The sequence below is a fragment of the Montipora capricornis genome, chromosome 2 (assembly GCF_036669925.1).
Source record: "Montipora capricornis isolate CH-2021 chromosome 2, ASM3666992v2, whole genome shotgun sequence".
NCBI lineage: Eukaryota > Metazoa > Cnidaria > Anthozoa > Scleractinia > Acroporidae > Montipora > Montipora capricornis.
In genome coordinates this window covers 52,639,775-52,664,774 of record NC_090884.1, presented here as the reverse complement: position 1 = coordinate 52,664,774, position 25,000 = coordinate 52,639,775, and the positions used below count along the sequence as shown (strand labels likewise).

General features: G+C 41.1%; 1 protein-coding gene across 1 annotated transcript in view; it reads left to right on the top strand.

Moving 5' to 3' along the window:
• The window catches only part of LOC138026791 (centrosome-associated protein 350-like), a 62,847-nt gene extending 37,968 nt beyond the window's left edge, over positions 1-24,879 (top strand). The window contains exons 26-31 of the mRNA XM_068874245.1: positions 1,567-1,752; positions 2,110-2,465; positions 12,483-12,694; positions 13,443-13,904; positions 19,038-19,195; positions 20,342-24,879. Coding sequence (XP_068730346.1) covers positions 1,567-1,752; positions 2,110-2,465; positions 12,483-12,694; positions 13,443-13,904; positions 19,038-19,195; positions 20,342-23,740 — 4,773 coding nt within the window. The 3' untranslated portion in view covers positions 23,741-24,879. The remainder of the gene's footprint in view (positions 1-1,566; positions 1,753-2,109; positions 2,466-12,482; positions 12,695-13,442; positions 13,905-19,037; positions 19,196-20,341) is intronic.
• The last annotated feature ends 121 nt before the right edge of the window (positions 24,880-25,000 follow it).

Below are 25,000 nucleotides of genomic sequence, written 5' to 3'. Positions count from 1 at the left end.
GTTAATTAGTTCAATTAAAACCGCGACAGTTTGTCTAGACAGACTTTAATTATTTAAGCATGGAAAACGCGAAAAAAAGTTAGCTGTTCACGGTAGCTCGAAAATGGTAGTAAGTGACCCACGTTTTAAGCCTTTATTTCAGAAAGACACCGTTTTGTTTTTACTGGAATTTCCTATTTGATGGTCTGCCAATCGCTGGCGTGAGAGAGCTGGATCGAGGAGAAAATGACGTCAAGGACTCACTAGTTTAAGAATGCAATGTGTGTGTACGCGATATGCAGCACGGGAACGTTTACCATTTATCAACAAAAACCGAAAATTCCGGTTGGAAATTCAAATGGTACAGCTCATTCCAAAGTTCCGAAAAAGATGGAGATCCTCACACGTATTCGTCTTTTCCCGTTCTAACCGAAATGACCGGAAAATCCTGTACCATTTGTAAACTCCCACTCGACCAGGTTCACTTCGGCCTCTTTTCCCGCCTTTCGACACTGCAGATGCAGGCGCCATTTTTATATGCCATTGTTTTCTTCTAGCCGCGTGAGACTCGGGCCAGGAAACTGACCAGGGAAATCTTGTACCATTATAAGCGTTCCATTGCAACCGGATTTTTCGTGTAAATGGTAAACGCCCCGGGAGTGTCGGGCTTTCAGACTTATAAATTCATGTTTTGCGTATTTAATAAGCTGCATTTACACGCTGAATTTTTAAGCTGGTGGGCAAATGACGTCACTTTCCCTAGACCCAGCCCTCTGAGGTTCAGTCGGTCAGTTTTGAACGGGAGTAATGGCGGACCGTGAAATCCAAAACTTGCACTCAAAGTAAGCAGCCTTTGGGTAAAACTCAAAGCTCAAAAATTTTGCCTGTCAGGTGTTAAGCAAACACTTTCAAAACCTGAAGAAAAAAGGAAGCGATTTTTAATCATAGTAACACTTTAACATCATCAGCATCATTGTTGTTATTGTTTTTGCTATTGCTCTTCATAAGCTGCGTTTATCGGTCCTCTGTCACTTAAAAACGTCGTTGCCACAGCCAGTCGGGAAGGATGAACAATGGATAATTTATTTCCACGCATCCATGTCGGTGATTTTTCAGTTTTAGTTCACGTAACGCAATTCAGCAGGACAATTTTTCAATGTTCTTTTATTTACTCTTTGCTCGTTTATCGATTGTTTTTTCTATGATATCAATGATAAGGATGTTTCTGGGAATTGACAACATGATCCCTTTTTTGTCACTTGAAATAGATAACTTTAGTTTTAAAAAGAGCGTTGTATCAAGACAGTTTTGAGTTCATGAGAGATCGTGATTGTTTTGAGCCTGTGAATTTTATAATTAAAAATTTCAAAAATTATCTCTGGGACTAAGTTGGAGAACACTGTTATTGGGAGGCAAACATCCTCCAAATGCATGCATTTCGCTGTTTTTTAGTGAACTTTTTAAAATAAAATTCTTTCGTGTCTAGGTGAATGCCAGGACCTACATTTTCTGCCTAGGAAACATACTGCCACCAGCAATTCTCGGCTGACATTTTCTTTTTTTTTCCTTATCTTTCGTTGGCTTTAGGCGGAGATCAAGCGCCTGAAGGCAGCTAACCGCGCAGCCAGTTACGAACGAAGGTTGCTGTTGATGCAGCAAGAGGAAATAGCTCGACTAAGGAGAAACACCAAGAAGATACGAGAGAAGGCGGTCTCGCATCAGGGAGGCCAAGGCGAGAAGGTAGAAGAAGACGTGAAAGGGGAACAGGTTAAGGTAAGCGATGCAGAAAAGGATAAGGACAGTAAAAGAATACTATCCATCTCAGAGAGAAAACGGAACTCCAGAAAGGATAATTTTGAGATATTTGAGACTGGGAATAGCTGGTTGGTTTATCGCGATGCCCATATCCAACTCGAGTTTCTCATCATTGTTATACCCGTTATATTTATGAATTTTCTGTGTCCCCGCTAGCCTGTACTTGAATAATAAAAAACGAGTGAGTTTCGCTGAGCGCGCGAAAGGGGATAAAAGAGCTCGCAATCGAGGAAATGGGTGTCATACTGCAGCCAAAATGGCTCTAAAACAGGAGTATTAACATGAAGCTTGCGCGGTTTTTGTTCTTGCCTTTAGAGTGGAGCTGAATCGAATGAAATAATGGAAGAGCTTGAAGACAAACCTCCCGGTGACCAATCCACCGATCAGTCAGTCTCAGAAGACATCAAGACTGCATCACCGTCCGCTTCACAAAACGCCAGCGTCGTGGACGAACTTCCAAGTTACCAGTCTCCCGGATTAAGTCGATCCGACTCCCGCGCTTTCAGTGGTAGCCGCGTTGAATCCGAGAGAAAGAGGCCATTGTCCGAGGGGGAAAGCGATGATGGCTCGGCCAAAGACGGAACAAACTCGGCTACGAAGGGATCGCCGACTGCCTCAGACTCAACGGTTATGCAGAAACTGAAAAAACTGAAGAGTCAGTCCGGGGAAAAGTGAGTAAGCGCTGAAGAATCACGGAAAATTTAGAAACATAAATCTGTTCTATATGCCTTGTTTAGCAGATTGGAGGTTACAACGATACCTTTATTCGATACTTTTTTTGATGCAAGGGCTACGATACCCGCCATTCATTTGCAGGGTCCCACTGGGAAACCACTGAATCGTTTTGTTTTCAGTGGTCTGGTTTTTGTTCCTCCTCTCCTTGTTAATGCTGTATGATATTCATGCAGGGGCCCGTACCAAGCCTATGCAGGAGCCCATCTGGAACATGCAACTTCCATACAGCGTCTGTGAAACGGCTTTTTCACAAGTAGGTTTATTTTTAGACTAGCCCTTCCCGCGAATTAGATCAAAAAACAAAGGCAGTTCCGGTTCGGTGACCCTATGACGTCAGCTTAATTTCTTGTAATCGGTCATCGGGCTCCTATGGGAGTCTCATTAGCGGGAAATTCAATCTAAAAATAACCTTACTTGTGAAAACGCCGTTGCACGAAAATAGGTAAGTTGCACGCTCCGGGTGATGGTCTCCTGGCCTATGTCATGGAATTTTTACAGACCGACTATTTTTAGACCTTCTCCGCATCCAAAAAAAAAAAAACATTGCATTTTCGGTTCGGTTAACTTACGCTTTGACGTCAGGATAGTTTCTTGTGATTGGTCATCGTGATTTTGCTGGAGCCTCATTCCCGGGAAATTCAATCTAAAAATAAACCGGCCTACGCCGTTGCAGGAATAGTCCTGTTGTTCGCTCCTAGTTGTGGGCTCCTGTTACATGCTAAATTTGGCATGATCGAAGTAGATTAATAACTAAAAGTTTCGTAGAGTAAAGACTCTTACCTACTGAATTCTATGAGGCATATTTTCATTGTTTCGAAGTACTCTGTGGCACGATATTCGTATCGCGGAAAGTAGTATCGCCCTGGTATCGCGATCCACGTTTAGAGTCAGAGTTTTCGTCGTTGTGATCTCGATTCCAGTGGTTCTCCTCCAGTATCGCAAGGTTAATGTTGTATTGGATGATAATTACGCTGTCTGGGTTGCCGGTAAAGCATTTTATTGCGCTCGATCACGCTATTTTATTTCGGTATTGGATTCAATTGCATTTGAGTGGTCTATCTCTGCAAATATTTGACTGTTTTCTGGGTGATTTGGAGACGGTCATTCACTTGATTATCCAAAATATAGTTATTAATTCTCAACATTTTAATATCCGTTCTTTCAGATAAAAATGACTTTATACTGGTCTGCGAATGGCTTTGTATGATTCGGAAGATTGGCTTTGATGAAGCCTGTGGCCATTCTGAAATTTTAGATCGACAAATTGAGATGATACTGGGTGTTTTTTTTAATGCGCTGGGAGGCATTTTGTTCTCTTTCTGTGGTAAGGTTCTTTTCCAGCGACATACTATAGGACAAAAGCGATGATTTGATAGCATTTAAGTCTTCTAAAGAGATCTTACGTAGAACTCTGCTAATCGAAGTTTCGTTAATTTTCCGAAGCGATATCGGCTGAACGTAAACATACCATTGACATCTTTTTCGAGATCACTCCTTGGCCTTGGGGAGAGGTGCTCAGATCATCCAACTGGAAAAAGTACGGTTGAATGCTGGCGAACAAGACTTCGCTGAACATTGCAATTATCGATATGGACCTTAGCCCCGTCGACGCCCGGTCGTTATTCTTTGACTTTTGCGATTCGCCTATTTTTACTGAGTTACGTAGTTCGTAAGTTCGCCTTTTAGCTTCGGTCCGCCATTGATGCAGGCTTAGACCTGTTTTAGAAGGGAAATTGAGCGTGTAATCGGTATGCTTTGACGTAATCAAGAACCAAACCAACCAAAAAATTTTATAAGTTCGGTGCTGAATATGCAGAGAAGCGGTTTGTTTGCGGTACATCTTGACTTCGATCGCTCGTTTATCTTGGCGTGCCACTATGGAGGACAGCTTGTGATTTGTGATGGTCAGCTAAGTTTAATAGTCATTTAATGTTTGTAAAAATCGCCTTTGTTAAATTTTTATGTGTGTTCAAACGAATTACCTCTTTCTATTCGACTATTTTCCACTCAATTTGACATGTTGACGAAATGACATTTTTTCGTTTGTTTTTATGGCAAGTGTTTTTTTCCGTACACTGTATGAGATATTCACACTTTCTTCACAGATTAATTTAGCGTTGAATATTGTCGAATGCTCTCAAAAAGTCTTGATATATTTGTAATATACTATTTATAAAAGTTTGTTTCCGTGGACTAATTTGAAGTCCAAAATCACATCTTTTTCATAACATTGGGTATTTCTTTTTTGACATTTACGTCGCCAAGATATTTCCCATTCACATCAACAAAAAGTCGGCAAAATTTGTTTTGTTTTGGTACTTTACATTCTCGTAGTTGTTCACCGTAAGTTAATTCTATTTGCATTGAATATGCAAAGTTAAATTCCAGGCTAGTGCCCGAGATAAGTTTAGAAATTTCGTCACACTCCATGAGGTACTTTGGATTTTGATCAGCAATTTACATATTTCTGCGAGTAATTTAAACTGACCGTAAAATTGGATTTTTCATGCTTAAAACGTTCGACGTCACATCGTAAACCTCTGGTCTGTTTGCCCTTTCAAGTTAAAGCGGTTGTTACACCTGTTTATTACCTGTCTGGATTTGTTTGGAGCGATTTATGTAATTTTCTACCGAGTGATGCTTTGTCTGCTTTGCCGAATAATCCGCAGGTGGGCATAACGATTTAATGTCGTTAAATACAAATTGTGTCTAAAAACTGTCAAATGATGGTGATTTCTTCTTTGTTGACGTATGATTTCTGCCGTTTTTCCGAGATCTTTATACTTATGTGGAAGGCAAGTTGTTAAATAAATATTTTGACCATGTAGAGTTTTTTTTTTGTAAGTACGACAGGTTTGTTTTTCCAGCCTGTAGAATCCTTTGGTTTAGTATGAAGTGATGTTGTCTTCATTACATCGTTTCTGGATGCTTGCATATTGTCACGTCTTCGCGTTAAATTTATCTTAACACATATCAATCTAGTTTTTTTCTTTTTAGCGACGGGTAATATCTTGCTAGTGGCAGTTAGATAGATTCGTATAAGAATGCCGCGAGCGTGCAATTAATTTTCTCTCACGTAATTGTTTGTCAACAAAGGCACATGGCAGTCACAGGCAAATATGGCCGCATAACTTGTCAGTTATCGTAAAGCCTTATTTGATGTAATTCGTAACTACTAATTTCACTCAAAGTAGTGTAATGTCTCAATCCCTCCTAGTTTGGCATATTTGTGTTTCGGCAAAATTTGGAAAATTTTGCAGTCTTCTAAACTCTTCAAGTTACAACTGAAATAGCAGGAAAATGGTTTGTCACGACGATTTTAAAACGAACACGTCATCTCCCTCTTTTAGAATTTATGGTCACCTCTTTGTTCCTTAACGCGAAAAATTCACATTCCGAAATTCAAGTTCTGGGTTTCAATCTATCGGTGGAAGTATTTCATCATTTCTCCATATGTTTTGCAAAGTTTTTACTCACGTGCTTTTAAAAACACGATTAACCAAGTTATTCTTGAGCACCTGCCAGAAAAGACGAGCGAAATGAAAACAAAAGTCCCTGGAATAAATTTTGACGTTGTCGCTGCATTCACTCTTACTAGCAAAGGAGACGTTCTTAAAATTCGTCGGTGATTCGATGGCTTCCAAACTGCGCAGTGGCCTACGGGCGAGTTAATCTATCATATCTCCGAAGACCATGTGGCTGTATTTCTGCATGAGAAGGTATTTCTCGTTACTTTACACTTGATTGTTGTTCCTCCACCTGCCGAATGCTGAAACAAATTGTGGGTTACAGTTAGACGATTTTTTTCGTATGATTGCGTTCGTGTTGCAACGCAACCAAACAAGAGCATCCATGTTCACCTTTCATTTTACCACGTTCGATCGTGCAGAAGAATTTTGTGTTCAAAGCCTCAAGGCGGAATACAGTTTGGTGCCTGTAGAAGTGAAATGTTTTTTTTTTGAAGTATCCTTTAGGTTAATGTTGGTGCAAATTTTTTGCAATGGTCGCCTGAAAGAGTAATATGCCTTCGGGAAGAAACGGTCCTGATTCTAAATTTAAATCAGAATTCTCACGAACTGAAACTTCAGCTGCATTTCCTCGTCATATCAATATCTTCGTCTCTTTCGTTCTAAGTATGTAGTGTTTGCCCGAAATAATGTTCGTCATAGTTTTCAACTTTCAGTAGGGCAATTTCGGTGATTTACTCAAATGTCCAGTTGAGCAAATTTTCTCACAGTTTAGCCTTTTAAGTTTTTCATATTCTCATTATCGCTCAAAATGCCTAGTTTGACTTGTGTTTTTGACTTGCAAAACCCGTTTTACGAGCATTAAACTGTCATGGGACCCTAATCTCGCGCTGAACAATCACTCGTAAGGTCTTGTACATTGCGTGTGTCGCCCAGGACGACTTCGTGCATTTGAAAATATTCCAAGCAGGTATTGTCATTAAGTCCTTGTATCTTCTTTTAGATAATTAGTCTGTCCGATTTTGAATTACAATTGACCTATTCTTAAATATAGATGACTTTCCCGTTGAGCTGTAGCATTGTAGGTGGTTTCTTAATCTACATCTATCTTTCACAAGGAACCAATCTCTAGACAGACAGGTAACAACGCTGCAGTGTACAATTGCTGGTGGACGAACGAAACGAGATAATCAGAGATCTTTTGTTTTCGCCACCAACTTGGCGGCGATGACGTAACGTTAAAACAACCGGGAAGAGAAATTTTAACGCCGTATCCCACAACCGCGTGCGACCTTAGGTGTTGTTTCCAAACTCCCTGCAGTATTGCCATCGCCAAAACTCAACAGATCATTACGTGTCTGCCACATTTCCTGTTACTGAATGAACATTCAAGTAGACCCGACAAGATCTAACCTCGCCTCTGCCATGTTGTTCGAAAATAAGGCCGCGCGCGGTTGTGGGATACGGCGTTAAAATTTTTCTCTCCAGTCCTCCGAATTACGTCACCAGATCACCTGGAACCTATCTCAGCGTTTTTAATCGTTTTTAATGCAGCGATATTTAGCGAATAGGGTCTTCCAGATCTAAGGAGCGACGTCGACAGAAACGTACCCTCAAAAACATAGCTTTGCAATGTGGTTAGTCGTAAGCAATTATTCCATCAAGTCACGTCGTACAGTGCTGTCGAAGAATCCTAATAATATATTAGGTACGAGCAGTTTCAGAGTAAAAATAGGGAGTGAAAAGGTTCACATTTGTACGCTCAGGTTGTCGTCAAAACCTCAAATTTGGGAATTTCACATCGTTAGGGACTTAAAAGATCTACTCGACGAAAACGTCGCTTTAGTTCATCTCGTTCACGTCGTACAATGTGGACGAAGTATCCTAAAAATAAATTGGTAAGAACGGTCTCAGAGTAAAAATTTAGAATGAAAGATTCACATTTGTACGCCCGCGTTGTCGTCAAAACCTCAAAACTGGTGATTTTACGTCGTTGATATGCGATGAAATGCATATGCCGCACGTGCAGCACGATAATTTTTCCTCTTTTAACCAATGATGCCGTTGTTTTGTGGCTTTCTCGTTGACGACCGCGTCGTAGATCTTTGAGTCCCTGTTGTTATGCTGAGTACCGCAAAAATATTTCTAACGTGCGTGCTGCACGTGCAGCACGATTGTTTTTCTCTTTTAACCAATGTTGTTATATAGCTGAAATTTCTCCCCCAACAGCGCGCCCTCTCACTGTTTACTTTGAGGTCACATGACATCTTACAATAAAACTGTTTCCCGCCAAAAGTCTCCGAGCGGGCAACAGTGCAAAATCTATGACGTCAGAGGGTAACAGTACACTGTTAGCCGCAGATGTTGACCGACAACCGCTGTTGCTATTGCCGTTGCAGGTTTTTCTTTTTGCGCTAAATAAGAAATCACTTAATGACTGGTCCCGAATTTTTTTTTTGTTTCCCTCGGCTGCTCCCCAGGGAAACTTTGAGATTCTCGGGAAACAAAATTAACTGTTTCCCTCGGGACCAGTCATTATGTGTTTATTGTTATATACCTAGACTTTCACTCAACAAAACGAGCACTGTGACTGGTTGAATCTTGATCACGTGCCCCTGATCAAATTCAAATGTATCCCGACCAGGATACAATTCCGCAGTTGTTGCCCGCTCCGGATGTTTTGCTGGATTGTTGCGGGAAAAGTCTAAATATATAACAAAGCACTTAATGTCTGGTCCCTCGGGAAACTAGTTAGTTTTGTTTTCCCTCGAGTCCTGATGTTTCCCAAGACTTCGACTCGGGAAACATCAGGACTCGAGGGAAAACAAAAGTAACTGTTTCCCTCGGGACCATACATTAAGTGTATAATATTGTGGTGTTGCGGCGTTGTCGTCGCCGTGTCCTTCGTCGTTTCTTAAACTCAGTGATAAGGGTTATGACACAACTTTTAAAGCCTTATTGTCATGTTCAGTAAAACCAGACATGGCAAAAATATGAACATTTAGGTCTATCTGAATCTCGTTTTCGTTGGCAGTCAATCAATACAGCTTTACCAGTGTAGGTTGTAGGGTTTTTTTTCTACGTGCAGATCTTCGATGAATAGTGACAGTCGGGGGGTTAAGTTATGAGCGCTTGCATTAGATTTGTTAGTTGAATTTTTGTGGATATTGCGCCACATCATTGCTCCGAGAGCCAGGGAGCAGCAACTCTATTCTCACAGGCGTCCAATATCTCGATTTGCTCGGGATGTTTGTCAATTTCTGAACATGAAATGATTTTAGTCAGACGCGTGCGTGATCGTGTAGATAGCTTATTCGCGGAATTACGTAGCAGTACGTGTTATTTTATTTGTTGCTGAAAGTATTCATCAATGTGCTGATCGCTTTAGCGGTGTTTTGAGGGGAAGACAATGTGCTTTTGTGAGTCTTTCAGCTTTTGAGAGCTCTCAGCTCAGCTCTTTTGTTGTCACAGTGGATGAGATACTGATAGGAAACGCCATGTATTCGAGAGCTTTTTTGAACAAAAAACTATACCAGCTGTTGAGCCATTAACTTATATATTTGATGGAGCTTGTTGTCTAGCTAATAAATCAAATCAGTCTCCCTCAAAGGCAAACAAATCAATCGAAATGCTTATTGAAGCACAACTTCAAATAATTGAGCATTTAATAGATGATTTGCAACCAATCTCTTAGAAAGACAGATAACAATGCTGCATTGTACAGTTGCTGGTAGACGAACGAAACAAGCTAACGAGAGATCTTTTGTTTTCGTCCACCAACACGGCGGCGATGACTTCACGTGAAACCACCTGCTCAAGTGACAACAGATATTGCTGCGATTTAAAAATATCAAAATATTAACAATGAGCAGTGCCATTTACATCGGGCATACCAAATTCGTGGAAGTGAATCAAATATATATATATACTTCCGGTACATACAACTATCTTCAGATTTGAGCAAAACATGTTACTTATGTCCAGGTTTGCACGAAAATGCGAAAATTGCGAATTTTCCGAAAAATCGCAAAAATTGTAAAAAGTGAAAAGAAGAAGGCCAGTTCCCAACTAAGACTCGCGATTTTAACGATTTTTGCGAAAATTGTGAATTGTGAACATTAGTCCCCGACAAGAGTCGCGATTTTTGCAAAAATCTTTAAATCGCAAAAATCGCGACTATTGTCGAGGTCTTGTGTTCTCTGGCTGTTCAGTGTTTTGCGATTTTTGCGATTTTTCTATATCTCAACCATGTGTGATTCGCGCAAGGAAACAAATAGTCATTAATGTGCCAACCAGAGCCTCATTGGCTGTCGAAACAAAGGGTCTTTTGTTCCTGTGGTTGGCATATTTGAATAAAAGCAATGCTTGTAAACAGATATCTCCCTATAACTTATGTCGCAACCTTCTCTTATTGTTTCAATTCGTATACTGGCATAATTACAAAAAATGACCGGAATGCATTTTGGCCACAGTTCGTAGTAAAAACGTTACATTTTAGAACTTGAACTTGTAAATAATTTTGATTGACATGTAACGGGTAATGTGACACAGATGTGCTTAAACTTGGAACAAAATCCAGACAGGCTGCCAAATGAAACTACAGATAGAGACTATATTCCAAGTACAATAGTTTGTAACTTCTCTTGCTATCCTTACTGAGCTTTCTTCTCTCATTCAAGGTCGCAAGTTCAAAATTACTTTCTTTTCACGCGCACCCTCGCAGCACTTCACGTGCTCTCAGCAGTTTCTTGTTAAGGCCTTTAAGTAGTTCCTTTGTTATGCGGCAACGGGGCTTTCCCCACATAGGAATGTTATCATTTTTACACAGAGAATGCATAAACCTACAGGAAAGCCGTTAACGCAATAAAATTCATTTACAGCCCACTTTGAAAGGGTGTTTTTTTGTGTTAAAAGATTTTGACCAATCACAAGAGTTGAAAACAAAAGCCAAGAAACGTTTACAATTTTACATGTTCCCCACATACGATTTCTGTGGAATTCATTTAAACTGAGACCAGATGAAAGATGGAAGGTGGTTGGAAAGTAAGGATGAATATAATACTGCTTTTATGAAGTTTTGCTAACTTTTGCTGTTTAAGCCAATTAGAAGTAAGTACAGGCAATAGAAGAGTTATCACCTTTTTGCATACCAATTGAATTCCAACATGTTCGCTTCCGATGTTGCTATCGTTCTTATCTGGACCGTTTCTTAATATCTACGTCGGTGAAGATCGACGAAAACATCACCTCAAAATATAGCTTTGCACTGTGTAAAGGCCGGGACACACTAGGTGACAAGTCGCAGCGACAGGGCTCTGCGACAAGTTGCTCCGTGTGTACTACTTGTCGTCCTAACAACGACGCGAATTTACCAAATTTGAGGTTGTCTAGAAAACGTGGGACCCGACGAAACATTTTTGATTTTCTTCCCAAACAACCATACCGTTCATACCAATTTTATTCCTACAATATTGATACACACTTTCCATTCCGAACGACTTGGAGTCATCAGGAAATTCTTGCAACAACAAGAAATAATATATTTAGACAACGTTCTCTTTGGCGTCGTCGGCGTCGTCGTCCCGTAAGCTTGCTATTGAGTGCGAGTCCGTGGTGACCATAGGTCCGCACAGCGTGCACAGGATTAATTCTGTGTAGTCTCAAATGCAGCAGAGAGGCAGAGCGAACTGGGATATTTCTTGTCGAAATCCAGACTGGCTGTGTAACCAAAAGTATATAGGAAAGCGTTACCCACGATTTCATCGCCGATGGCACAATTTTTGTTATTTGCAACACAAGATCAAAGCTGTAGTTTTCTCTGAAATAGTTTTTTGTTTTTAGGTGATTTATAATTTTTTGGTACCCCCTTAATGAAATTGATCTTGTTTTCTTCCAAAATGTAGTTGGATATGACATTTTTCCGCTTTGTTATTATTTTTGTAGCGTCGGAACTCGGGTGCGTCAGTTATTGATTTACTTCTGTGAAGGGCGCAGAACATTCACGGCCTTCCAATCGTGTTCCAATCCTGGTAATTTTTAAGGACACCCCTTTTGATTCTCTTCCCGGTAAAGGTCATACTCGATACAGAAAGAATAATTAGAGAGATTTTTAACCACCTTTACGCAAACAACGGGTGTTTCCATATATTTGTGAAACTATATTTAATTTTAACTTGCTTCTGTACTGTTCAGTACTGCTAACTATGAGGAGTAATTTTGCAGAAGTGAAAAACAAGTTGCATCAATGAATTCCTTAGTGTTTCTAATTCTTGGCAAGCAAAAGGCTTTCGTTTGCCGATAATAGCACAAGCCAATCTTATATCGGTATTTCTCAAATTTCGTTTGTTGAAAATATATTCGAGAATGAATGAATTGACCATGTGATGTGGAAAAACGTTATTGATGAAGGCCGGGGATAATTAGAAATTAAGTTTTTCATTTTTTATATATGGTTTCGTTCATTGATTGTTTACGCTCTTGTCACAGATACTTAACACTGCGAGAGCAAAAGCTTATGAAACGGAGGAAGGAGGCCGAGAATTTACTAGAAGACAAGAAAAAGCTGCTAGAGTGGGAAAAGCGTCTCGACCAAGAGGAAACGTTGGTGCGAAATCTGCTGAACGAGGCATTGAAACTTGAGAGCTCAAGAAAGAAAGGAAGAGTGTCAAGCCTGACAAGCGAAGAGGAGGAGCACAAAGGTAAGGAAACGAAGCGATGTACATCATGAAAATAACGGTGAGAATGCTTCGGTTTGGTAACATTCTCTGGGGGTAAATGCGAGTTAGAGAGGGTTGCAAACATGAACCAAGCAGAGGCCGCGGAGTACGTTTAAAAGTGTGGGTGGGGGGGGGGGGGGTCGAGCTAGGTTTTGGTATGGATCACGGAAGTGATAGGGGGAGGGGGGAGAGATTTAGGAAGAAACAATACCGTAGGAAAAAAGTGGGGGGGGGGGGTGGGGCGCTATAGCCCCTCAGCTCCTCGCTCTCCGCGGCCCCTGCCAGGGTTCTTACTGAGGCCAGTTACAATCGACGCAAACGTGCCAGTCGTGGCGCAGAACAGATGGCGCGTAAAAATGCCTGCACCTAAAGGAGCTGTGTGTCACGAAATTTAGCCAAATTCAGCGACTGGGAACTGGCAACCAAATCATGCAAAACACTGAAGGAACATTTGAATAAAAGAGCAAATACAAAAGGAGGCAGGGATTGGCAAAATTCAAGAAGATTAAAATGCATTGCAATCATGGTTTTTAAAAACTGTTCAGCCTAACAGTTTTTCAAAGTTGTCTTTGTTGTTTGTCACTTAAATTATGAAGGCTCGACAGACATTTTGTGGTCACAAAGCTTTCGGTAGTGTTATTTGAAAGTAATACAAAATGAACGGCAATGCCTTGACACTGTCGTGTTTAGAAAGCGGCCTATTGATAATTCCGTTCCTGTTTGTTTTTAGATCGCAGCTTCCGCGCGTCTGGTGCTAGCTTTTCAGTGTCAGGATCCCCCTCGAGTCGAACAAGCGGCAAAATACGATCCACGCAAGGCACCGAAACCATCAGCGAATCCATCGAAGTTTCCCGCTCAAACGGTCACGAACGCAGCGCCAGTGAAAGGTCAGTCCCCGAGGATATAATTATCTCCGCACGTGACAAGTCACTTGACTCGGGAAAGTCACGCGACAGCTCTATACCGGAAGTGGAAATGAAGACTCGTTCCCAGGAGACTTCCATACCCGAGGAAATCCCTGAGGAATATGTCAACGACACGTTCGAGTCGTTAGATAGCTCTTTAACGCCTACGCACTCCACCCCTCTGCGGAAGGATTTGCTCGTCCAGAGAGATATTTCTCAGTCTCCTAGTGCGAGTCGCAGATCTTCTAATGATGGTAGCAAAAGCGAGGAAGAAGCTTCTATGACTGGTGAGTTAGGAACTGCAGGTTGTATGTTTAGTTCTTGTATCTTTTTTAGTTTGCATCCTTCGGGAGGAAAGCGTTGTAAACCTTAAAGTGTACCTAACCCGAGATCTCACAAATTAATGTCTATTTTTCCTTTTATTACTCGTAATTTCCAAAGAAAACGGTCACATTTTCCATGGCCGAACGAATGGTATCCATGGTTTTATTCCTGCGACGACACAACAAACTGTTTCTATTCCAATTTGCAAAGAGGTTTTCAATTTCAAACGGTGTGTAGGTGTGATATCGTTAAGGAAACGTACCCCTCACTAACTTGACGTATAAAAAGCGACGTTTCGAAAAAAGGTATGCAAATTGCGCCTAATAAGAGCCTGTAAGTGGCAATCTTAAAAAGGTCGGTAATTGTAAGAGTTTGAAAAGTGGATATTTTAAAAACCCAGTAAAGTGATAACTAAAGCAACCAGCAGCAATTTCAAGGAGACTTGAAAGGGGCAATTGTAAAGAATTCTTAAAATTTCAATTAAGAAGGATTTGGAAAAAGCAGTGTTAAGAAACTCTTAATACGGTTGATATCTTTTTTATACCCGAACATAAATTGTCTGGGTTCCTGAAGAGCCTTAATTCAACCCAGTCAAAATGGTTTTGAGTAGTAGGCAAGATGGCTTGATTAATAGGCATATGGCCCTAGGTTGCTTTGTAGTGGGGGAGGGGAGGGGGGATTTCGGGGCACGCTTCCCTGAAATATTTTGAAAATTCGGCTTCAAATGGTTGTATCTGGTGCATTTTAGGGGTAAACTCAGCCCCTCTTTGTAAGCTTGCAGATAACACCACTCAAGAGCTTTTTCTCTCAAATGCCTGTTATTTTCCACCAGTAGCTTTATTCAGAAAGTGTGAACATGCAGTTTGATACAACCGCAACCATTTACAGTCGACAATAGTAAGTTACTAGTCAAAATAATGCAAACTAAGTCCTTATGAAATGGACAATTTTACATCACTCTTCAAATCCCCAGAAATACATTGTATAAATGCAAAACTATAGGTTTCTAAGTCGACATACCAGATATCTTACGAAAGAATTTAGAAATTCTCGGCCGGGAGAAGCAGTGGAATCTTCACAAGCTCGTTTAGACGCCATCTTATTTCTGCAAGAACTTTGACTGCTGACCGTTCATGTGGCTCATTTTCTCACGTCATGTTCAAGGCTTCCTAGGTCCCAGTAATCTCCCCTTTTCAGCATGCAAGAGTCACCAAGAGAAATGTGATTTTTTTTGACAGCGTGTTTGCTTGGCACGTGACTGTCAAAATTTTATCCAAAGGCTGTTTTCTTTGAGTGCAAGTTTAGGTTCGCTATAATTCACGTTCAAGACTGACCGATTGGACCTCAGAGGGTTGGATCGAGGATAAGATGACGTCAAAAGCTCACAAGCTTAAAATTGCAGTGTGTAAACGCAGCTTATTATACATGCAAAACGCGAGTTTAAAAGTCTGACGGTTCGAAACTCCCGTGGTGCTGATTAATTTAGGCGCGTACACACGCAATGCATTTTTAAACTGGTGAGTCTTTGACGTCATCTTATCGTCGATCCAGCTGTCTCAAGATTTGAAAGTTAGTAATGGCGGACCATTACTTGGGAAAATTTCAGCCAAAATAAACAGGTGTCTTTTTGAAATGAAGGCTTAAACTTCGGTTACTTGGTGTTCAGTTAACATAGTTTTGAAATACAAAGAAAAAGTAGAATTGATTTTTGGTCATAGTAGCACTTTAATTAGAAGTTGTTTTGATTGTCATGCATTTAATGTCTTCTGTTGTAGATTTCGCTGACAATTATTGCGGCCTTTGAAGAAAGTTTATGTGCTATTATCTTTTAACGTTCGGTCTGTAATTTTCTAGAAAGTCACTGTCTCATTTGCGACATATAAGAGCTTTCACGGAAGCTCTACACACTTTCATGGAATGGTCGTTTTCACGAGTACTTTAAACGGTATTTTCATTTTTGTTGTGGTTATATATGTTTTAATTTTTTTTTCAATCGACACGAAACACGAATGAGTTTCTGCATCTTTTTCCATTACAAAAATTTAAAGCTTGTCCGTGGGTGTAACAATCTCTCATTTAAATAGAATTTATATGATCGGGAATATCGATGAACTCATTTCCGCAGAGAGAGAATTTGAATTTCAAGATCTTCAGCAATTACAGCCCTACACGCACACCTATATTGAACACTTATTTTCCTCTTTCCTTTGCTGGTGAGAAAAAGATGACTTATTATTGTTTCAAGTGACCTTTTTTTTTTAATTCAAGCGTTTTCTTTTCTTGTTCAGTTTAATGAAATTCGTGCTGTGATATGTTAGCGCCCGAAAAGAGAGTTGCTATAGGATTTTCATTCGCCTTGAAAAATGCATTGAATATTGTGACTCTTTCGTAACGCCGTTCTTCCCGACGAATGACCGAACAGCGGTTTTTCCGTGATATTTCTTCGTTCGACGTGAGTGTCCGCAAAGCCCAGCTTTTTCCCTCACGCAACGGATAATTTCGAACTGGACTGTGAAGAAGAAGCATGGTCCCGAAATACCGGAAGTATTGGAGTACAAATAGTGAGTTTCCTGTTTCAAAGTAATAATTATGAGAAGAAGAATTTGTCTTTCTTTGGTAATGGTAGAGGACGTTCTTCTAGTGAAATGGTCTTATCGAGTTCCCTTTCAGGTAACATGGCAAGCGTAAAGTTTCGTAATCGAATTTTGCTCTCTCTTTAGTTTATCACGTGATTATTCAAGCTTGAAGTGAAAGCCGAATTCGTTGTACTGTTGTTTGGAAGTTTGTCATGAAATACCTTAATCTAAAGTATGAGGAAAATCTCGTGTCTTTTGTAAACTCGGTTTTTGGTTTCTCGTGAAAGGTTATTCATAATTAGAATACGGTGCTTCTTTTGTAAACTATGGTTGATGGTGCGATGCAACTTTCGTGATCATTTCTTAAATGTCATCCTCCTCACGGAGCAAAGAAGTTGTCTCAACTAAGAGGGAAGCACGCAGGAAAAAGCAATGGCAACTTAGATTTCGCTGTTTCACTAAGAGATTGCCAGGAACATGATAAGAGAAAGTATACGTTGTATTTTAGGGGATCCTCTGGCCATCGTTAAGTTGGCTTTGATTTTTAGATAATTAATGCTAGTCACATTGACCGCTGCACTTACAAAAATCAACTTTCAACGCTTTCACATATGCCCCCGCCAGACTTCTACCCACGACCTCAGTGTCAGTACCCAGATCTCCTGCAAGTGAATCATCTGGTCGAGTTTCTTAATAGTAATAGACTGCGAGCAGTCTCTCTTTTGCTCTAAAATCGTTGAAATGAACACTTCGAAGTGGCTGAAACTGCTGTGTTTGTCAGTTGTCTCTTTGGACATTTGGAGGTCGTCGTTTTGCAGAAGATGGCAAAGAAAGATATTCAAATGTAAAACGCACGTTCTGAGGCGATCGTTAAGGGCAATCGTTTTTGCTCATGATACCGATTGTTTTTTAGCGTCCTTATGCTCTTGGACGTTGTTGTTGAGTGAGTTCCCTGATGATGCTCTCGGGGACGCCGGGCCACCAGGGGTCACCACATTAAAGTGAGAAAAAATTCCTGATATGCATCGTGTCACATGAACCAGGGCCAAAAGAAAAAAAAAACGTTATTGACAAACAAAAAGTTTTCATAATACCTGGGGAATTATTGTAATGGAGCCATGAAATATTTTGCCAAACGATCACCATTCTGCATCATAGTTAATAGAGGGGACTGGTTTTGAAGCGCCGCAAACATCAAAGGAGCAAACAAAGTTGCCAAGATTTGGGTTGGAAAATCCACGACCGTACACAATCCTTTGTTTTGCGCTCATACACTCTGCATGAATTACGTAACCAACACGTTTCTATTGGTTAGTTCCTCAGTACGGAGTAAACAACTATTGTGTTTTGTGCACGGTCAAGGCCAAAAAAAGAACAAAAACCTACAACAAAGAGGTTAACTATCAATAGAGTTATTTCAGTAGAGTTATGACTCACAGTTAGAGTTAACGACTGCCAAAATCCTGAATTGAGGATTTTGGACTGCCAAAATCCTGAATTCAAGATTTTGGAAGTTCAAAATCTTGAGGTAAAAATTATCGGGAAAAATGCGCGACGTTTCGACCGAACTTCGGTCATTATCAATCTTAGAAGTGAAGATAAAATTTTGCATACATATAGATATAAAACTAAGAAGTAAAAGTACGTAAAGTATGAGAATGTACAAAAGGGGGTGTTAAAAACATGCAAGAATAAAAAAGGATTAAAACACTTTCGCACGAATTGAGTCTGACTGTACATTGAGGCTTGGTCTCAGTTCATTAATTAAAAACATTTCATAAATGAGACAGTCAAACTTGCTCTTGCACTCAAAATCTTGAATTCAGGATTTTGGCAGTTCAGGATTTTGGAAACTTAACTCTAACTCTACGACATAACTCTATGAAAATAACTCTAAGAATAGCTGCCCCTACAACAAAGAAATTTGTGGGGTTTCATAACCATTCCCTTCTATTAACTATGTCTGCATGGACTTGCACCTAACCTCGGTAGGCACATGTACCACACGTGGAAAGAAAATGTTTTCATTACCTTGACCGTCCGGCTTTACAATTAGGACTTTGAAAACTCTGAGTTCAGTAGGAGTATCATGTATGCGTGGGAGACTACAGAGAAAAGTCCATTATCTCACTAACAGCTGTATCCATCGAATTTTGTTGAATTCAGCACGTTTTTTAAACTTAACGTGATTTATGTCTAAACGGGATCGAAGCTGTATAGATTTTGAGTAGTTTGGCGAAAAAAAAGCAGAACACGAACTTCCTACAGCTGTTTTCAAACTCTCCCTCGACCTGAATTTGTTAATTGTCAACTTCTGAAGGTGACACGCAAAAAGTAAACGTTAAGGCTAAGAAAGGTAGATTCCTCACTCAGAGTATCCGTTAACAAGTAATCATTCTGTGACTGCTCGCTCGAAACGTCAGCTTATGACTTTTGCCATTGTGGCTAACTGGTTACCTTTTTTCATTACACTTCGATGGGAAGTAATAATTTAAAATTGTTTGCTACCTTTTTGTGTAGAAACATCAGATCACAGTGATATTGAGTCACGAGTCCGTCGGTTGAGAGACCAACTGGAGCTGCGCAAGCGTGAGGTGAAGCGCTTGTATAATGAAAGAAAAAAGCAACGGAAGGCCATGCTGCGGGCTCAGGAAGCCAGCTTGAGGCAGGAACTGCAGGTTAGTATTCTTAAATGGGTGTAGCTGGCGAGTGAGCCGCAAAAAAAGTTTCAGGGTAAAGAGGTTTTGCCAGGCAGGACAATTTGAGACAAGGTTCTGAGAGTATACGGCAAATGAGAAGCAGATGGCTACGATAGCGTCTGTGTGTTCTATAAATTGTGGCTCCTACATCTACTGCTGATTTCGAAACCCCATAACCCACGGAAAGCTCATCAGGGTCGTAGCTACAGCTGAACGCCTAGTGTTTGTTTTTCAACTCAGTTATACCATATCCATTTACTTTAGTTCGTCTTGTTATCATTTAATATTTGTTAAGGAAGGTTTAATTAATTTATGTCACTCTCCCTAGTACTTTTCACTATTTCCAGAATTTTCTAGATTTTTCTAAGGTTTCTACTGTCGCAATTAAGCTCTCGCGCGTACTGTAACAGAGGCTCACGATAAAGGTTGCAAGTTTTATCAAGGTCGTAAACCCAAGCCACAATATTTAAGGTTACGATTAATTACCAAAAGGGATTCTAGTTTCAGTGCAAGGAGTAGAACCGAGTTTTTACGGTGTTTGTAATCAAGGAAGAAGAATAAATTTACAAGCAGCAGTTTGAAAACCGTTCTAAAGTCATTGGAACTATAAGGGTCTCCAACCAACATTAATGGGTGAAAGGAGATGTTTGCGAAAGTCACAACTACCTCAGCGATTTTATACTCCACTGCTTTGACCATGATTGTTTTTAGAGCACGGGAACCAAATTTAAGGCGAACGTTTTGTCACCACGATCAAAAATTTCAGTCTCTAAAACATCTCGCTGGAAACATATGTTTGGCTCTTTTAGTGGCTGCTGAAGCTTTGCATTTAAAATTATTGTTACGCCAGATTCATATCAGATAGTTTTCATTTGATGGACATTATTTTTCCGCTCTGTAGCCACCCATTTTTGGTTAAGATAAAACGTAAGGTACGAAAATATTTGATCGTCTAGTCAGTGCCAAAGTCTGAATTTTATCTGCAAATCTTAATCTGTCTTTTTGTCAGCTGTTATATTGTTTATGCAGCAATTTACCATAACATCTGTTTCTGCGCTGTTATGGTAACTAAAAACGGTACGTGCTGTAACGAGTTTATCATTGGGCATTTGTTTGCTCTACTAGGCCGTGGAAATGGTGATATGCAGGACGAAAGCTGAGCTCAATCGCCCTCAAACAGACTCCAAAAGACTTGAAACGGGCTCAGTAGATTTGAATTCCATGAACATCAAGGGTGATTCCAGTGAAGTTACCAACACCTCAACTCCCTCGCGTGAAATCAGATACAACCTTTCTCGGACCTCAGATACCAGTGGAAGTCGCAAGCTCACCCCCCCTGAAAAAGGCGTCTCTGTGTCCTTCAAGAGTGGATCAGCCGGAGCGAAAGGTTCAAGTATCGCGGATTTAGACTTCAGTGGTCGCAGTGATAAAACAATTTCCGATGTGCCTAGCTTGAAACAGAAAGAAAAGGAAACTACTTCCTTTGAAAAGAGGCGGTCTCTCCCTAGAAGTGAGGACTCTATAAATACGAATCTTGATCTCGACCTCAACGAGAGGTCGCGAAGTGGTTACGAACCGGTCACAACGACGCGACGACAGTCGGCGGAGAGTGAACAAATAAAAACTATCTCGGAAAAACCCGATACAGAACGAGAAATAGCAGACGAAGCGAAAACTGCCGAAGACTTGTCCATTAGTGAACCAAGCGTCGTACGAAGTGCATCCAAAACGTCTCAATCCGAACAGAAGTCTCAAAGCTCAAGCCAATCTGCTCTTCGGAGGCAAGTGTCGGGGAGCCATGAAAAAGGTTCGGTGAATATCTCGGATGAAGCTAAGACGGCAGAAGACACATCGGTGGGCGAGGATAGCGAATTTGTTTCAAAGACGAAACTCTCTCGCCCTGAAGCGTCTGTTCTCGATAGTGAACAGAAATCTGTAGCCGAAAAATCAGAGGATGACATATCAGAGCGGTCGAGTGTTGTTGGGACAAGAGATTCGGTTGTTTCCGGGGACTCTAAGTCTTCTCGCTTACTACGGTCTGCGTCGACAGAGAAGTCGCGCAGCTCCAGAACAGCGTATAGTTCGTCTTTTGAAAGCGTTCAAAGTGAGGAAAGCAAAACTGAGGACGATATTAGTGAACACATTAGTATCGTGGAAGACGCGAAAGGTAGCGAAGCTGAGTCTGGTAAACAAGATTATCAGCCTACAGGAGAACGTCAGTCGGTCAAATCTACGTCAAAAGGTGAAAATAAAAATTCAAAAGATATTTCCACAAAGGACGAAAATTCTGAATTTGAAGACATACTTCCTTCTGCTGGTAAAACAGTGTCTTTGTCTAAGGAAAACAGTATCGCGTCTCAGAGTGCCGAACGATCGTCGAGGAGCGAAAAAGAATCACTTAAATCCGGGATAAAAGAGAAACAGCTACCTTCATACAGCGTAGACGAACTCTCTGTTTTGGACCAAACGGATGAAGGGAAATCAGGAAATTTAATACCTCAAGCGTCCTACACCTCAGATTTTTATGCTTCGGGGAGTAATCATGACACAACCATTAGTGAACCAAGTCTGCTGGAAGGAGTGAGTGGGTATTTAAAGGAAGAAGGGTCGATTGAGAGAAGCAAGGAAAAGAATAAAAGGCCAACGTATTCTCAGACACGATCGGTTTCTTTAGAGCAGTCTACTGACGAGGAAAGCATTGCAGAAGAGCTTGATGCGCACGAAGATGTTAACAAATTTGATGATAAGGACGACCTTATTGAAGTGAGCGGGAAAAACGATTTTGAAACGCAAGGCCCCAAGCTGCAAACTATCAGCGAGGAAAGTAGGGTATCTGTTGGCGTTCCTGCTAAGACTGAAGAAAAGCTTCAACCTCGAGAAAAATACTCTGATGGGCAAACTGCGGATAGAATCGTTCACGACTTGTCAACGATGTTGTTGGCCGAGTCTGTGAGCTGCCTAACGAGTGTGATCGATAAGCGTCGTAAAACTACCGAAGACGTTCCGAAGACTCATGACGAGTCGGATAGTATTGATCAATTTGCGGCGAAAGCAGTCGAATATGTCAGCGATTATGAGGAGGATGCACCAAGGAATGGCGAAAGTAACTTCATTAATAAAAACAAGGAACAAGGAACTTTGTTTAAGGACGAGGAAGAAGTGTTTCGATGGTTAGGGGAGGAGGAAGAGCCTGAAGCCGACATAATTTCACTGTCAGGAGGCGAGGAAGAGATTTCTGGACCGGACTTAAATACTACGGAACGGAGAGATTTGTTTCCAAGGTTGAGGACACAAAGAGATCTTGTTCCGTCTCATGGTGAGCAACGGCAGCAAGACTTGCATGTGGAGAAGAGAATTTCTGGGGAAGAAAGTAATTCTGTGATAAATAGACTCTCAGATGCATTGTTAATGGAAGCTGCTTCACAAATGGTTTCTATCATGAGGGCAAAGAAAGCTAAAATTGACGAAGTGCACGATGCACAACCTGCGGATTCAACTACCACCCCTAGGGAGACATCAGGAGACGAACTCCACTCGGGTGAGGGGAGCCCTCGTTCTCCACCCATATCCAATCGATTTATGGCCGTACAGCGGTTTCCCGAAGGGGTATCCAAGTACATCGAGGAAAACGCGACACCTCCCGGGAGTCCGACGGACGAACGACGATCGTCTATCGATGAAAAGGAATTGGCAGAAAAGCTCGATCAGCTGCGACGATTACACGAACACCTTGACAGCGCTCGGGACAAGTTCGCTGATGATGGCGAACGCTTAGAATTTACAGTTCATACAAATACTCTAATTGAATTCCCGACAGAGGACGAAGACGAGGAAGAGGAGATTACAAGGCGCTCCAGCGCAGCGTCTTTCCTGTTTTCCGTTCCTCATCGCCCAAGTGAAGTTGGACAAATGGTGGCTTCTTCTTTATCGTTTTACTTTGAACGCAAGCAAAGAGGATTGCCGATCGACACGGCCTTGCCGCCTTTCGAAATCATTGGAGAAGACGAAGCTGACGACGACCTTGAAGCGAACAGTAAACGAGTCTATCGACGATTGGTGTTCGATTTGAGTGGGAATGTACTAAAAGAACTTTTATTCGAGGAGGTCCCGACGAATCGCCCTTCTTGGGTGAAAACAAAATCGCGACATAAACGCCGATTGCATCGCGGATTACAGCCGTTAGTACTCGAAAGCGATTACGTTCCAGTTGTGGAACAGGAAGTGTTAAATTTGATGGGGTTAGGAGAGTCGAGACCTTCCGTAGACAGTGTTCGCCGCAAAACGCCACTTAAGGCAGGAAAAAAGGATTTCGTAGACGCCATCTTAATTCAGGAGCTTCGCGAAGAGGAGCCGCTGTGGATTGATTACGATGATGACGAGCTTGCGGTCAAGTTTCAAGTGGCGGACGCCATTTTTGAATCATTGTTGTCTGAAACTGTTATGGTTGTGACTGCGGTACAAATGAGGCGTGAGGCTAGACTGGATGCCCTAGCAACTAGCTACAATAGCATTGCCTGGAACTGAATTCACTTTCGTTTTCATACACCTCTCGTTACAAATAATAACACGCTTGAAACGACAATGATGAGGTTTGTTTGTTTCACGTTGTGGTCACCTGTGATTGAGGTCGCGACACTTCGACTCGTTCAGACGATGGGGAAATTACCTGTTTACCGTTGTGATTGGTCGGTTTGGGTGCATGTCGGTTGTCGGTGTTGCGGTCGGCAAGAAAGTGACCTCATCGTGACACAAACGAAATATTTATTTAATATTGTTCCTCACCATATCCATTAACTGCTTTTCTTTTCACGATTGAAGCTCTTAGCAAGCTTGTATGAAGAACCCTGAAAAAATACGGGATTCAACGGGACAAACCTTTTTATTTTCAAGAGTCGCTCGCTGGTCCATAATCCATATTCATAAATGGCGGCAAATAAATTATTCTTTTATGTGCTTATTCGTTCTAAAGCAACATCTCTTTGTGTTTTGTCCAGGCAAATGTGCCCACCATTTATGGATGTGGTCTATTAACAGCGATGATTTTCTCATAGGAAATAGTTTCACATCCACAGTCTCTAAAAAATCGTTTTCTTTGATCAGCCAAAGAAAGGTCGATAGGATTTGTTTATGCTCAGCGAAGTCTATTTTTGGCTCTTTATTAGGTACAAAGTGATGTTGGACCGTAGTTCGTGTAGTACTTTGCATAGCAAGTCCTGCGCAGTTTATTCTTCTTTAAATGTTTCTGGCTTTTCCCCCTCAGGAGACTTATTTGAAACAAGGTAACCAAAAAAGCGATGAACTCGATGACGCGTTCTGTCGTGGCTTTGGCCAACCGTTTTAAGTTGTGTTCGTTGAGAGAAACATTGTCTGCGTATGACCACGTTTTTCTATCCCAGTAAGTCCGTCTGTTTTTTGTCTGTGTGTTAGTTTTTGCTTTGCGGAGAAGGCCTTGGGGTGAAGTTTCGCGTTATTCGTGTAAAAACCTGTGCAGCGCTATTTTTTGTTTCGTTGGCTCATTGGTCTTTGTCAGTGTAAAGTGATTGTTTCAATTTTTTTCCTTTGCGTTACATCTGATTTCACCGACAGTTACCCGCGGTTGAGGAAAAAAATTGTCAAAGACTTGTCAGGGAAGTACAATAAATTTTCCACTTTTACATTGAAAACTACCATGCACGTTTTGTCTCGGTGATTCTGTTGTGTGAATTAATCGACCATGTTAAAAATTTGTATTTTCATGAAAAGTGCTGTTGTACTCGATTGGAGTAAGCGTTTTCTGTTCTGAGC